This window comes from Pseudorca crassidens, chromosome 6 (genome assembly GCF_039906515.1).
Source record: "Pseudorca crassidens isolate mPseCra1 chromosome 6, mPseCra1.hap1, whole genome shotgun sequence".
Classification (NCBI taxonomy): Eukaryota; Metazoa; Chordata; class Mammalia; order Artiodactyla; family Delphinidae; genus Pseudorca; species Pseudorca crassidens.
Window position 1 is genome coordinate 1,461,834 of NC_090301.1, and position 16,040 is coordinate 1,477,873.

The 16,040-nt window shown below is 49.2% G+C and overlaps 1 protein-coding gene across 2 annotated transcripts in view; it reads left to right on the top strand.

Moving 5' to 3' along the window:
- The window catches only part of NDUFA10 (NADH:ubiquinone oxidoreductase subunit A10), a 49,081-nt gene that overhangs the window by 9,822 nt on the left and 23,219 nt on the right, over positions 1 to 16,040 (top strand). Inside the window, exons 7-9 of one of the 2 annotated variants that reach the window (XM_067740019.1) lie at positions 3,426 to 3,480; positions 5,611 to 5,696; positions 14,341 to 14,449. In XM_067740019.1, the coding sequence (XP_067596120.1) occupies positions 3,426 to 3,480; positions 5,611 to 5,696; positions 14,341 to 14,449 (250 nt within the window). The remainder of the gene's footprint in view (positions 1 to 3,425; positions 3,481 to 5,610; positions 5,697 to 14,340; positions 14,450 to 16,040) is intronic. The other variant, XM_067740020.1, reaches the window with a different exon arrangement.

Genomic DNA, 16,040 nt, shown 5'->3' on the forward strand with positions numbered 1-16,040 from the left:
AGATATATCAGTTTGAGTTAGTAGGTTTGGGGTTGACTTTTGTTTTTTGATTTGCTTATTTTGCCAAGACATTTTTTTGTTGTGTTTTAAGAATATTTTGATGCTAGAAGTGAGCTGAAGCTGTATTCTGTGACAGGTTTTAGGGTTAGAGAACTCATGTGTTCACTCTAGGTGGCAACTGAATGGTCATGTTTATTACCTGGAAGCCTTGCCCGAAGGTGCTCAGTGAGTCCACACAGATTTTGTGAAAGGTCAGCAACGTCTGTACATACCTTTGAAAGATGTTCTTAAGTGGGGTCTGGGTTAAATGAAAACACCACCAGACCTTTCTCCATTTGGTTTCTTCTCTCCCTCCCTCTTTCTTTATTGAAAGCACCGAGGGATTCGTGGTTTCATCCATTCTCTCTAGATGGTCATTCTGTGGTCTGCGTGTGTGTCATGTGTAAGGGGTCATCTCCTACTGTCACTCAAGTCCAAGTAAAATTAGGATGTTTGAATAATGCTGTTACTGAAGGTCTCTAGTAGTATTTCTCAGACTTTTAGAAAACGTAAGCCTCTCTTGATACCTTAAAGTATTATGCTCTTGTTTAAAATTTCAAAGTAACTGTAAAATTGTGAATAAAAACAAAGTAATGTCTAGCAGTTTTGGAAGAAAAGTTCGATTTTAAATTGGAATGTAATTTTTTTAGCTGTGAGCATTGAGGCTTATAGTATCTCTGCTTGCTTGTGATAAGCTTTTCTCTCATAGGCGGTAGAAGCAACAGGGCGGACTGTAGGTCGTACTGCTCTATTTTCAAGGCCAGAAGTGCAGGAAAAAAGTCAGTTTTGTAAATCTTGTCCAGGGGAATGTATAGAGCTATGAGAATAAACAGAGATGGTTGACCCTAGGATTTCAGTTCCAAAGGTTCCTCTTGGAGATCTTCTGGCTACAAAATCACCACCGACAAGGCTGCCCGGCAGGTTCTCCAATAGGCCGTTCAGCTGTAACATCAGGAAAGTAAAGGCTAGATTGAACTTGCAGATGGGGTGGGATTTTTCCTGTACCTGGCAGTTATTTTCCAGAACTTACCCTCAGGGCTTCCTGATCATGAAGTGTTTAGCAGTGATTCTAAGTATCCGTTGCTCCACTTGGCGCTCCGCCCTTGAGCCGCGTTGGGAGTCAGCTCGTGGCCTCTCCAAGGTTCAGCGCTCCCGAGGGGCCGCTTTCCGTTGTGCTGGAGACCAGACAGCCTCCTCCTCCGCTGGTGAACCCAGCCCAGCACGTTGCCCTCTGGTGACTGGTGAATCCCAGCGTGGAGTGGATGGTTCTTCACATCCTCACCGGTCAGGGCAGACGGTCAGACGTTCAGTTCTGTTGTCACATCCCTGCCTCGGTGGTTGGGTGCGGGCCTTGTGGGTCGCCGCACGATTTGGAAGCCGTGGCTCGCTGGTGATGGACTGGTAGTTCCTAAGGATGGGTTTTTACTGGCTCTTGGTCTCTGCTGGACGGTGGTGCCGCACGCTGGGTCACCCCGCGGGGTCAGTCTGGGAGCTTGGTGGTGTCACCGTAACGGCGCAGGTGTTGTGCCTTCCAGATGATTCCCGGGCTTGAAACAGCAGCTTTCTCTGCACCTCATTCTGAGGAACCTTGCGGGCGGGGTGAGCTTCCTGTGTTGTGGTGTGCGGGGCCCTCGTCGGGAGGTGCCCCTGAGGACGTGCGGTGCGCCGGCCGTGTACAGCGGGGCCTTTGCGGCCTCTGCTGGTCCCTCGTGCCAGGGCCGCTCGCTCTCCTAGAGTCAGGTCGCACTTGGAGGGAGAGGCTTCTCCGGCGTCCTCGCAGGTTGGGCTGGGTCTGGATGTTTTTAAGTGCCACGGGCTCAGTTAGTTCAGAGTCGCTCAGGAGTGTTAGACCTACTGTGCGTTGTGAAATGGACCTCTGTTTCTGCCGCGCGGACTTCCCAGATTCCCGGGTTGGTTCCTTTCTCTCTTGGTCCCCAGCCTCAGCCACCTGAAAGGGGAAGGTGCAGCCAAGGTCTGGCTCTGCCTGTGGAGCCGAACCTGTTGGGGCACGGAGTCGGGCTTCCCCTCCAGGAGGCTGCGCTGCTGTCCTTCTGTTTCCGTCTCTCTCCTTGCAGACTCAGCACCAGTCGGGCCCCTCAGGCCCGAACGCTGGCTTCTACTTTGATAAGCAGTGAGCAAACCAGAAGAAATAAAAAAGAGGGTTTTTTGTTGATGTTTGTTTGCTCTTCACGCGACATGTAGCGCGGCACTGTGACTACAGAATCTGTTTAAGATGATGCATGTATTCACCTGAAAGGAGGAAACTCCACTCTGTTTATGATGGTGTCACAGGCCGTCCTGTGCGCTGCTGCCCGACACTGCACAGGGGCCGGGCTTCCCGCCTGGAGCCGCTTTGCAGGAAGGTTGGGTGGAGCCCTGCTTCCAGTAGTTTGTATTGGAGGAGCTGTATGTGGGCATATGCGTGGGGGGCCGTGTGTTCTTGGAGTAGTGACCCTGGTGTAGATGTGGCTCCCGTCAGTAGGGGGCACTCTGGTGTAAAGACGCCTGAATGAGAAGATGTGGAGCGGTGTTCATGGGAGTGTGGTCCAGCCTTGCCCTTCTGCTGTACCCTCCTGGAAGCGGGGCGGGGGGGCGGAGTCAAACACTCCTGCAGAGACAGGCTCTCCAGTGGGCCTCTCTGAAGCGTCCCTCGGGTTGGTCTGGAGGTGGTGGCGGAGGCAAGGGCACACTGACTAGGAGGCGGGTTTCAGTCTTCGCCTGGCTGGGCAGCCAGGTCTCCGCACAGCAGTAGATGTGGTGAGGAAATGGGTAGACGTGCAGGAAGCTCCCTCCACTGTCCCCCTTTTTGGGACCCAGCGTGACTTTTCAGTGTACAGACTGAGGACCTGGACTAAGGGAACCGAGTTGCTGCTGTCCTGTTGCATAGTTTGGTTGAAACAGGTTATTTTGAGGGTTTCATTTGTCTCCGAAATTCCAGCAGCTCAAGTAACGTGCCCCTCCCATCCCCCCTCTGGCTCCGCGACACCCACCCTCCAAACACCACTTAGCTGCTCTCTGTGCGTCCGTCCCACTCAGGCCCCGGGCTCCCCTGTACCTTCCTGTAGCGAGTGCTGCAGCTGGAGATGGTTTGCGTGGCAGCAGAGATGACTCGTGTCCCTGCTCCCTGTAGACGCTGGCCTCACGCCCATGCAGCGGGAACGGTCCATTCAGAGGGGAAGTCAGGAAACAGACCTGCAGCTGTCACCGTCCAGCCTCGAGCATCCCTGCTTCTGACTTGCCCTCCTTAGCTGGTCGTGCCCCGTGAGCCAGTTCAGAGAATGTGGAGTGTTGATACTTAGAGTGGGAGCCTTGATGTCAGGTATTCATTTGTACAGTAACGTCCACGTGGGAAATTTACATGAATGTCGTCTTGTTTTCTCTAACAGTGAAAACTGTGAGGTTTTACAGTACAGTGCAAGGGAAGCTGAAGATGCAGAAAAGGTAAGAAAATGGCTGAAAAACTTATAATTATTCTTAAATTTAATTCATGTATAAGGTTTTTACAAATCAGGTAATGAATTCAGCTCCTACTGGTCTTAGAGGCGTCTGTGTTTTATAATCTAAAACAAGTACCGAGCCAACCCATCACATTCCCCTGGTCATGAGATTTTGATTTTCTTTTAAACTATTCAGCTTCTAGAATCTTAAAATTATGGAATGGTGAAGCTGCAAAGAACCTTAGGTTATCTGCACCAACATTTTTGTTAAACAGATGGTAAAACTGAAAGTTGGGTTAGTTAACGGGAAAGACTTACTAAGACTGTTGACCCTTGAACTACACGGGTTTGAACCGTGCGTGTCTGCTCACACGTGGATTTTTTCAGTAGTAAATCCTATAGCACTGCACGGTCTTCAGTTTCCAGTAATGAACATCCTGGCGCTACACGGCACCGCGGATGTGCAGGGCACTGTCCACGCACGGGGAGGGCCGCCTCCAAGTTGTACTCGGGGTTTTGACCGCGTGGAGCATGTTGTTCAGCAGCCAACTGTGTAAAGATACCAGCTTTCCCCAGATTCGCAGGTGCATTTGTGAAATCAAGTCACCCTCTGCAATTTTCAGAACTTAGTAATAACCAAAAATTTTGAGAAAGAATAACATTTTCCTGCCCAAGTATGAAAACATATTACAAACTTACGTTAATTAAGGCACTGTGGTATTAATGCAAGGATTAATAAATACCTTAATGGAACAGAACAGAGTGCAGAAACAGGTGCATATGTGTGCTCATGTGTGTTTGTAACTTTAGCTTGGAAAAGTCAGTACCTTAAAGGTTGATAAAAAACAAAATAGAGGAAAATAGATTATTTCTTAAATGGTATTGAGGCAAATGACCATCTGTTACGTTAAAGAAAAAAGGCCCGCATTTTGTGTTATATATTAAGCATAAATTACTAAAAACACACAACAAAAGGTGTAAAAAATCTAGAAGAAAATACAGGTTTTATGATCTGGGGTTGGGGTGTAGGTGGTGACAGCAGACAGAAAGCTTTGCAAAGCAGTTGGCTGCTTTAATGATAGCACAGCCCTCAGCTGCCTCCTGGCTTGGGGAGAGGGGAGGAGAGAGTTGGAGGGAATAGGCCTCACTCCTCCAGGACGGGAGACCTGCAGTCAAGTCCGGCTCTGGGCCCAGCCCTGGCAGTTCTTTTCGGCTTGGCTCTTTCTACTTGGACCCGTTAAGTTGCATGTCATTTCCTTCCAGCCTTCTTTTTCTGTGATGTTGATTTTTGTTTGTCTTTGGGTAATTTTTGTTCCTTTGACAGACTGTTTCCGTGGCATGTGCCTGAGCAGAAGAGTAAGACATTTTCTCTGAGACTGGGTTATTATTTGTGTTCATAACTGAATGTGCTCCAATTCTTTTTTTTTTTTTTTTTTTTCTTTTTTGCGGTACGCGGGCCTCTCACTGTTGTGGCCTCTCCCGTTGTGGAGCACAGGCTCCGGACGCGCAGGCTCAGCGGCCATGGCTCACGGGCCTAGCCGCTCCGCAGCATGTGGGATCTTCCCAAACCGGCGCACGAACCTGTGTCCCCTGCATCGGCAGGCGGACTCTCAACCACTGCGCCACCAGGGAAGCCCTGTGCTCCAATTCTTGAAAGCTAAAGAGAGGTCCCCAGGTTCGGTGTGTTTTGGGGGAGAATGCGTCTGGAAAGGCCGCCCCTCTGGGAGGTCAGGCTGTACGGACCGCCGGCTTTGGGGCTGAGGAGCTTGGATTATTGGCGCTCTCTAGGACATGTATTTATTTTCTTGTCGTGTTGTTTCGAGTGGCTGAATCTTGCCTTCTGGAAGAAGGGTACATGGGAGGAAATGAGGAGTCTGAGGAATGCTGATTTTCCTCCCTCGTCTTGATGCTTCCTGCACCTGCTCCTTTTCTCCCAGCCTGCCAGGGAGTTTCCACAGCACCCTGGTGTCAGCTGGGCCAGGTGCCCACACTGGGCGTCGTCGCTCGGCCCCCGCTTCACAGAAGGCTGTCTGCCCGCCTTCCTTTCATTTCGACTTTCACGGTGCGCTTCTCCCGCCAGGTATTCGTGGCTTGTCGTGCACTGAATGTTGTCTCATTAAATTCCTCCGTCCAGGTGATCGAGGATATTGAGTATCTGAAGTACGAGAAAGGCCCGTGGCTGGACCAGGACGACCGCACTTTCCACAGTCTGAGGATGCGGTGAGTCTGCCGGAGCTGGGCGGTGCCGGGTGGGGCCGGGCTGGCTTCCAGTGTGGCGCGTTGCCCGCTGTGGGAACTTACAGAATTTGGGGGTAACTGTGTTGCAGGTTGCCAGATAATGAGGCGTACTTCCTGTTCCCTTCCACACAGGCTCTTGCTCTCTCTGACCTGGCGGTGAATTGATAGGCAGCCATTATTAACTCACCAAGTATTTTGCTTGCGCCCTGTGCCAGGCAGTGTTCCAGATTTAGGGAATATAGTGTCAAATAAAAGTCCTGCTGTCACTGAAACAGTAGAGCCATACGGGTGCTAAAGGCCGGGGAGAAAGGTAACCCTGCGTAATGGGGCAGCCAGTGGCTGGGGTGAGTGACAGAGGGCGCTCTGGGGAAGGCTTGAAGGCCTCTCTTCTGAGGAGAGCCGAGTGTGTGAGGACTGGGCCCCGCAGTGTCTGGGGTGAGCGTGGGGCAGGGATGCCGGCGGGCGGAGAGGTCCTGAGACAGGAGCCGCTGGGGCTGGAGCCGGGAGAGGAGGGGCGGGGAGGCCATGGTGAACGTGGAGGTGGAGGGGCCACGGCAGAAGGGGACATGCTGAGTGGGCTACTTTGTTCATGAGAGATGCAGTGACACGTGGGCAGTATTTTGCCCAGAGAGCCCATTAGACACTCAGTGCGCAGAACTTGTGCTGGGTGCTGGTCACACAGCGCCCTCTGCTTTAGTACCTCCTTGGGTCCCAGCCTCCCAGCGAGGAGGCAGGTGCTCACCGTGGTCACGCTATCCCTGGTGCGTGGGGCTTGGTACTCCAGCCCAGGGAGACGGCGGTGCAGGCCTGCTGTGCTCGCAGCAATGGGCAAGTTCTGTAGGCGTACGAGCTGTGCTTCTGCAGAAGTGTTCCAGGCAGAGAAGACAGCTCCGACCCAGGAAACGTCACTTTCCTGTGAGCGTAGGTGACTGCCCCTGTGCTGGAGGGATCCGGGGAGCCGACCCCCGTAGTGCCCCGGGGCGGGGGCCTGGCGGAGGCTCGCATCGGCCTGCGCTGCTGGCACCCGGGCTCAGGCGGTGGCGGGGCTCAGTCAGTGTTGGGGAACACACGTCTGTGTGACCCTCGCGTGGCCTTCTGCCTGGGTGACCGCTCTGCCGTCAGCCCATCGGGTGAGCGCCGCGGAGCTGGTCTGCTGGCCTTCCGCCGTGCAGAGCCCTTTGCTAGGTCAGTCTCTCTCAATAGCGAACGCACTTGTTTCTTTCCACTTGGACGCACCCTAATATGAGCGTGTATGGAAAATGGACCTGCCGTTAGTTTTCCACATCCTGTGCTTGAAAGTGAATAAGTTTTCCTTTTGAACCTGTTGATTTAGTTGTTAAAACTAAGACTTAAAATTTTATTCATTTTTCACTGTTTTTGTTGTATGTTTTTTGTTGTTTTTTTTTTTGGCGGTACGCGGGCATCTCACTGCTGTGGCCACTCCCGTCGTGGAGCACAGGCCCCAGACACGCAGGCTTAGTGGCCATGGCTCACAGGCCCAGCTGCCCTGCAGCATGTGCGATCTTCCCGGACCGGGGCACGAACCCGTGTCCCCTGCAGGCGGACTCTCAGCCACTGCGCCACCAGGGAAGCCCTGTTGTGTGTTTTAAGGTGGAAGAAATCGCATGTTTTGTACCAATGAGAGAGGTCCTGTGGCTGGGCTGGGGGTAAGGATGCCGAGAGGACAGGAGAGGCCCTGGAGGAGGGCGTGGGCTGGTGCACTGATGGGCAGTTCCTGCTTCCCACGCTGGCGCTGGGCAGGCGGGGACAGGGCGGGGCTTAGGGAAGTGGGTCTGTGCCAGGCGCGCCTGGAGCTTCTCTTCAGCTGCCTTCTGTCTTCATAGTGAAATGAGAGAGGGGTCATCAGCCCTGAGAGGCCTTGAGGGCGGGAGGGGCCGTGTTGTAGTTTGAGGAGGGAGGAGAAGGTCCAGAACGCCGCCCAGGCCCGTGGGGGGGACCGGACGGGGAAGGAGCTGTGGGCGGCTGCCGCGGACGGGGGTGCATGGTCATGGAGGTACCGGGGGGGTGAGGCAGAGCTCTGCATGCGAACAGGGTCGGGCTTTGCCGGTGGATGTGAGCGAGCAGGAGAGCTGAGAGAGTGTGATGATGAAGAATTTAACCTGGGGAGGGGCACTGAAAAAAGACTGGGATCGGGAGGGTCAGAGGTCAGAGTCACACCCACACGTAGAAGAAGGTCAGGAAACAGAAGTCCAAGACGGAGCCAGACCACCTACAGTTCTGCCACCACAGGAGCCAGCGTCAGAGTTTAATGCAGGCTCTTCCAGTCTTTTGTAAAGTGTTGGTGTGTTCATATATTTCTAAATAAAAATTACCTTGCATTATGTCTTTGTATTGTAACTTCTAATATGAGCATGTCCCTATCTTGTTAGACGTTTAAAACTCGATTTTTTAATGGCTGCTCACACTGCATAAATCCATTGACTGATGCCAGTCAGGGGTTGGCAAACCATGGTCTGTGGGCCCACCCAGGCCTCAGCTGCTAAGAATGGTCCTTACATTTTTAAAAGACTGAAGGAAAAAGTGCATATATGAAGCTGTACGTAGCTCTCTCAGGCTGAAATATTTACTATCTGGCCCTTTACAGAAAACGTTGTTGACCTCTGAGATACAGGCATAATCCATTTGCCGCTTCTTTAATATCAGTCTTTTGGGTTATTTCCATTTCTTCATAATCGTAGTAACGGTAATGAGCGTAGTGTATTTATTTTTGTTCCATTTCAGGTTACTTTCTTAAGGTATAAAAGTGGAGTTACTGGGTCAGATTATATGAACACATTTTGAAATTGTTCTCCAGAAGATGTGTACCAGCTTGCACACTTGGACTGGTCTTCTGAAAGCCTTTATTAAGCCAGAATAGTTAAAATAAGAAGCAAACAAAAACTTGTGATTTTGATATCAAAGAAAAGCATTTGCTTTATTTTTGCATTTCATAAACACTGAACTTCAAACAGGTGTATTTTTATTGGCTATTTATTTGTCCTTTGTGAATTTTTTCTTCATGTTTATTGATCTTTTTAAAGCACCAGCTCTTTGTTTTATTGATTTTCTCTGTTGTTTTCTTATTTTCAGTTTCATTGACATCTACTCCAATTTTTATTGCTATTTTTTTAACCTGTTTCCTTTGGGCTTCAATTGCTCTTCTTTCTCTAGTTTCCTAAGGTAGAAGCTTAGATGATTGGATCTTTCTTCTTTTCTAATGTATGCACTCGATGCTATAAATTTCCCTCTAGTCTAATTCCGCTGTGGTCCTAGAACGTACTTTGTATGATTTCTGCCCTTTTACCCTTGTTAAGACGTTTCTCGTGGTCAGCAGTGTTTTCTGTCTTGAATAATGTTCGGACTGAGCGTGAGAAGAGTGTGTATTCTGCTGTCGTCAAATGGCGTGTTCTACAAATGTCAGTGAGACTGAGCTGGTTGGTGGTGATGTTCAGGTCATCCATGTCCTTACTGCTTTTCTGTTTGCTGGATCTGCCCGATCCTGAAGGAGAGTGTTGAAATCTTTAACTGCAGTGGCAGATTTGTCTGTTTCTCCTTTGAGTTTTATTCGTTTTTGCCTCGTTTATCTTGGTGCTCTGTAAGTTGCGTGCGTGTTTAGGATGTTAAGTCTCTTCTTGGACGACTGAGCTCTTTACTCTTACACAGTGCCCCTGTGTAAAGGATTCCTGATCCTTTCTTGTTCTGAAGTCTGCTTTGTCTGAAATTAATGCATCTGTTGCAGCTTTCACTTAGTCTAGCAATGGTGTATCTTTTTCCATCCCCTTACTTTTAGTCCGAGTCTTTGGATTGATTTCAGGTGGGTTTCTTACAGACGGCATATAGTTGGCCTTATGTTTTGAATCGACTCTGTCAGTCTCCAGCTTTAATTAGTATAGTTGGATAGTTCACATTTAAAGTGGCTGTTGATATACTTGGATTAATTTCTACCATGTTTGTCATCATTTTCTATTTGTTGCATTTGTTCTTTGTTTCCTTCCCCTGCCCCTTTTTTCTACCTTTTCTGGTTTTAATTGGGCATTCTGTATGATTCCATTCTATCTTTTCTCTTAGCACATCTGTTGTACTCTGTAAAAATTTGTTACCGTTGTTGTGGTTTCCAGTTCATGTCTGCCTGCTTTCAGGTGGCGATACCACTTCACGGCTGGGGCAGATTCCTCCCTCCATCCCTTATGGCGCTGCTGTCGTTCATTGCACTCTGTGTGCTCTAATCACCCATATGTTGTTGCTACTGTTATTCCAGGACAAGCAATTGATTCTCATTTTTCTCAGCTTCCTTTGTTGTAAAGGACTAGAGAGGTGGTTTCCAGGCTATTTCCTTGTTGGAGCTGAACCTGGAGTCCCTCTTTGTTTTTTAAAGCTTAGTGGTTGACTTTGTTTTCTGTCAGATACTTACATACGTATATGTGTTTGTAAATTTACCTAAATGATATTATGTACTATTTCGTTCTGAACCTTGTTTAAAAAAAGTAATCTTTACAGGCAGACTTGAGAGATAATGCAGGTTGGTTCCAGACCACCACAGTAAAGCAAGTCTCACAGTAAAGCAAGTCACATGAACTGTTTGGTTTCCCAGCGCATATAAAAGTTATGTTTACACCAAACTGTAGTCTGTTAGGTGTGCAGTAGCATTATGTCTAGAAAAACGTACATACCTTAATTAAAAAATACTTCATTGCTGAAAAATCGTAACCACCATCTGACGGCGCAGGGTTGCCACGAACCTCCAACTTGTAAGAGACGCAGCATCTGCACAGTGCGGTAGAGCAGAGCACGTGAGATGAGGTCTGCCTGAGCTGCTGCGTGGTGTTCTCCCTCTGCTGAGAGCTCAAGGTGTCAGCTTGATCCCAGGCACACAGTCAGCGTCGACACCGTGTCTGGGAGGTGTCTGGGAAACGTTTCCTGAGTCCACAGCACTCCGCCTGGTGGAGGTTCCCGTCCTCTTGCAGGTGGGGGACTGGGCCTCCAAGAGCACTGCCCCGCTGAGGTCCTGGAGCCCTCAGCTCGCCGCGCCCTCCTGCGGTCTCCGTTGTGCCCTCCCTCCTATCAGCCTGGAGGCCGGGTGGGGTCGTTGCTTCCTCCCCGGGGGTCATCTGCTTGAACCCTCCTTTTCCCTACTGACCCCTCACCTTCCCCTGGGTCCCGCCCTCAGGGTGGTGCTGGTCTCCGGTGACTCTTCTTTGGGGTTTGATCTCCGTTCCTTGGTTAGTTATTTCTTCATCCCACCCATCCCCTGTGCGTACGCCCGCCAGGTTAATTTTCATAAAATATCACAGTGACCCTGTTCTTTCTTTACTCAGAATCCTTCAGTGGCATATCTTGGTTTAGGCAGTTTCATTTCCTAGAATTAATTCAGAGTCCTAATCATCTGGTTCTACCTCTTCCATCAGGATACAGTCTCCTGAATCCATTACCTCCCCCTCTGCCCAGTAATTACCCAAAGATCTGAGCATTCTCCTAAGCCTCGCTCTGTGCACCTTCTTTTCTACTTGAACCCTTCTCTTAACTTTTCTGGCTGTCGTTTTATGTGGATTTATATGTGATTCTTGTTAGCATTAGCTACTGCAGGGCAGAGTACGTGAAAAACATACAAAAAGGTGACTGTCCTGGCATCCTGACATCTTGCTGAGACCGGGCTCAGCAGCCCAGTGGGATGTGGGATGCCTTTTCCACTCCTTCCACGGGTGGTAAGCACAGTGTAATTCCTAAAGGTACTCTGGAATGTGTATCAGTTAGATGCTACACCATGTCCAAAGTTCGTGTCTTAAGATCATAGTCTTATTAGTTATTCGGTTATGTTGATACCAGAGCATGGAGAGGGAGCTTGTCATTCCCTCACAGTTTACAAATTACAGCATTCAATTGGTTCAATTATTTTTGAAATAAATGGTATTGTTCTTCCTTCTCGCAGTTTTTTGCTCCTCTGCCTCCCAAGGATATTGCATAACGGTTTACAATGGTAATTGTGTTTACTTTCATTTAAGTACCATTTCGTAATTTGGGAGACTCAAGTGAAAATTATGGCCATTTTCTAAGATAATTATGGTAAACCTGCCATTTACCAGTTGTACTCATTTTGTCTAGAACCTGACCAAATTACTGGTTTAGGACATTCTTGTACCATCTCCGAACGTGTGTGGGGTATAATTATGTGCGTGTGAGTGCTTATTTCCCAACCTTGATAGCATTTTGTGTTCGTATCCGTAATCCATAACTGACCGGCGCCGCCCTGGTGGTTTCATCCTGGTGCTGGAGACTTGTTACCAGTGAGGCCTCCACTGTGCCTACCTTCCTCCCGCCCTCCAGAGCCTGGGCTCCCCTCTCGCCCTTGCTGACTTGTGTTTCTAAGACTCCTGGAGGATGGCTTTCTAACAGGAAATTCCAGTGCGACAAAAACTGCAGGGTATGAGTTTGGTATCAGAAGTATAGGGTTTCAAGCAGAACTTTGCAATTCAGGAGAAACTAAAGAATATGCTTTGGACATGTTTTAGGAGAAAGTATAAGCATTCTGTTAATTGGGAAACACTTTGAGTCATAAGTCATAGTTTACTATTTTTGTTTTCTTTCTCTTCTTGGCCTCACTCTTCTGTTTTGGAATTATGTGGCAGAGCACCTCGTTTTGTGAACCACACTGTAGGATGCTCTGTCTTCTTACGGGGGGTGGGGGGGCACTTTGGCCTGTGATGTGAAGAGCGTGTGCTCAGGTTTTGAATCTCCTTAATTAAACTAAGTGCTCTGTGAACAGAATTTTTCCTTTCACTGCTTTTTGCTCCTGAGTCATAAAAGGCTTCCTGTTGTCTTCGTTCCTCGCTTATCTTCAATCTAGAATGTGTCTGTCGTTTTTGGAGGCTGAGATTTCGGGTTTACTGGAGACAGGACACACGGGCTCTTCTTGGTCATCGTTTAAGCTGGTAGTCAGAAAGTGAAGGAGCAGTTTATCCAAGTTTGAGTAAGTGGGAGAACAGTCACTGTAGATTATTTTTTTAATCTCCAAAGGCAGTTTGAAGATATTTGTTCAAAGATACACCCATTTTGAAAGGGGGGGGTTGTGTGTAAACTGTAATTCTGCCAACTTATGCATAGATGGCGCCGTTGCTCTGTGTATTCCACACAAGCCCCTAGGCCAGTCTGTACTTTCCAGTTCTTCAGCGTTGTGTTAGGTTTTTCAAACCACAGAGAAAATCAAATCATACCCCACTTTGATATTTATTAACATTTAAAAATATAAACTTCATTTTTAGTTGAAATTGTTTATGGTGAGATCACTTTAAAAGTTATCCTTGCTGTAATAAGTATAGTATAATTCTATTTGTGTTAAAAATAAATATGTACTTTATTGATACATGCTGATGAAAGGTATTCTATAACCAACTTACGGTTAAAACTGAGAAACACTTCTCATGTTTGAGCGTGTATGTTATAGCCATATGCAAGATGTCGCAGCAGTGTTTGCTTGGAGTGATGTTAGGTTATTGGATTACTAGTTGTCATATGAGTGACACAGACACAGTGTTTATGGTGACCCTGGGATGTGCCTGTGCCTCCTGTTCAGTCACATTCAGCCTGTCACAGGTTCTCAGTGCTCTGTGGTCCTCTATGGGAGAGGGGCCGAGCGTCACCTGGGCTTGGGCTGGGACCAGGCGGTTCTGACTGCGGCTGAGTCTGCCCAGGGTGCAGGGGACAGGCTGGGCTTGTCCTCACAAAGCGTCTGAGAGCCAGATCCATTTAAAAGAGCTTCCGTTTGGGCCATTACAGACAGAAACTAAGTCATTAATGGGAAAGGGGCCATTTAAAAGAATCATTTTCTTTGGTTTGAGCCCTTAAGAAAGGAAACTTTAACATTTTTTCCTAAAAGCACTCAGAATGCTTTTTATCTTCAAGTATAGTGGTTATATTCAGACTAAATTTAATTTAAAATAAGCAAGTTATAACAAAGTATAAATATTTTAGCATTCAAAATAAAATGGTCAGGCAAGGAGTGTGTCCTCTCATGTGTGTTTCTCGGTGCCGAGAAAAGCAGGGGAGGAGACGTTTATAAGCAGGGATGCAGCAGGCCGTCCTGCGGGGCAGTTCTTCCCAGCCCCGCCCTGCAGTTCCACTAAGGTCTCGTCAGCCTCCGCCCTGGAATCGGTCCCCCAGGCGGTGTGGGCATCGCGCGGGGCGGTGGGGGGGGGGCGGGGGGAGATGCAGGAGAGTTGCTCGTCTCTCTTTCCCCCAAGAGTCATTAAATGTGCACATTGTTCATGAGAGCAGACCACGCGCGGCACTGTGACACGTGGTGTTTGTGTTTAGCTCTGTATTCCTGGTAGTCCTATGTTTAAAACACACTGCGGCTCCTTTTTTATTTTTCAAAACTGTGTCTGTCCCCAAAGGGAGTCACCTGTGGCCATGAGACTCTTGAAAGACCCCGTCTCCGGCTGCGGAGGTGGTTTCAGAAGAGCAGCCGCCGCAGCCCGGACGGTCTCTGGGGGGGAGTTTGGCTTCTGAGATGCCTGCTTGGGAGCGCGTGGATGAATTTCTCAACATGGATGTTTTAAAGAACCAGCCTGATAGCTTATTTTGTTATATTTACTTTGATGTTTAGTGTGACTATATCTGCCTTACCTTCTAGGGTTCAGAACAAGTTGGAGGTGCTGAATTACACAACCATTCCTGTCTACCTCCCAGAGGTCACCATCGGCTCTCACCAGAGCGACCGGGTCTTCCACGAGTTCAAGGAGGTGAGGCCCTCGAGTGCCGGGTCTCAGACGACTGGCACAAAGTCACTTCTCTGAAGAATGCTTTCTGTTTGTTTGTTTTAGTGAGAGAGCTCCGTTTTCACTGCAGTAATTCTCCTTTCCCCCTTCATCAGTGTATTGACGCGGCAGGGCTGCGTGCAGGGCGCTGCCCCTCTGGGCCGTGTGTGCCGCGGGCGGCCTTCCGGGTCAGCGTGTTGTCTTGACATCAGAACCTTCTCTCTTCCTCAGCTTTCCTCTATGTCCTTTCATGTCAGATTTCACTCTGGCGTCGCCTTCCTCTTCACGGTACATCCTCCATAAGGAGGGAAGGTGTGTGTTTCTGCAGAAGGCGCTCGGTTGGACGGGAGCCCTCGGGAGGGGGAGGGGCAGGAGTGAGGCGGGAGCTGGGCGGGGCCGACTGCTTGTTGGTCGTCTTTCCAATTTCCGTAGCTTTTTAGTGAATTACCTGTTTTCAGCATGGTGAATGGTGAACTTAGAGAATATTGTAAGTTCTGCCTTGGGACCTGGCCGGTGAGTGAGCACCTCCTCTGAGAATCGTGGCGGCAGTGGGGTAGTGAGAACGTGACCCATTTCCGCGTCAGTGGTGGTTGTGTTTGGTTATCGGCAAAGGTGTGAAATGATTGTACTTAGGTCAGAACTTCAAGCTGAGCAGTCGATACTTAGGTGAGTTGAAATCTGGGTTAGATATTTTTGCATGACTGTGATTCTCTGATTTGATGCTTAGCACATTGCTTGCAGCTGCGCCGATCGAATGTCCAGGGGTACCCCGTTGCTCTCTTTCTTACCTGAGATACTTGGCCTTTTCTTTTACGTAAGTTCTTTTGGTGGCCTTGGAAGTGGTGTTATTAAATGTAGACATTCGGGGAAGTACGTAAAACTGTAAAGGTGTCACTCGGAGGGACCTACAGTTAGTATTTTGGCACATTTCTTTCTTCCTCATGTTTGCGGGGATGTGAGTGCATGCGTGGTGTCTCTTTCTCTTTTTGAGGGGAGCTGGCAGGCCAGAGGCCGAGCTGGCTCCTCTCGGCCGCTGGTGCCTCGATGCCGCTCCTGCCGAGGCCGAGAGACCCACCCCGTCGCTGTCCCCACCCTACATGTAATGACCCACCCGGCCTTGATGAGGCTGTCTTACAGGCAGCTGTCCTGTCATCAGGGCCGCTACCTTGTGCCGGCCTCCACCGTCCTACTTAAATTTGTCCTGCAGCTTCCTGTCTGGCCTCTTCCGCGTCGGGTCTCTCCCTGCAGCCCTCCTCTGCAGTGCAGAAGTGCCTGAGCTGAAATGCCAAAGCGGCAGAGTCTGTCCCATGCCTGTAGCCCTTCCGTGACCTCTGATGAATTCGGTCCTGCAGGGTGGGTGCCCTGGCCCCTGCAGAGTCCCCTCCCTCATCGCAGCCCTGCGAGCGCCCGTGGTCTCACTGGTGGTGTCCGTGAGTCCATATACGGGGCCCTGGGGGTTTGGAGGTGGTGCACAGAGAATTTTGAAACAGATAAATAAATTGCCCTTTTAACTTGTAAATTTTTCTGATTACACCAGAGTAGTGATTTACTGATAATGTGTCTTTAACGCCTCTGT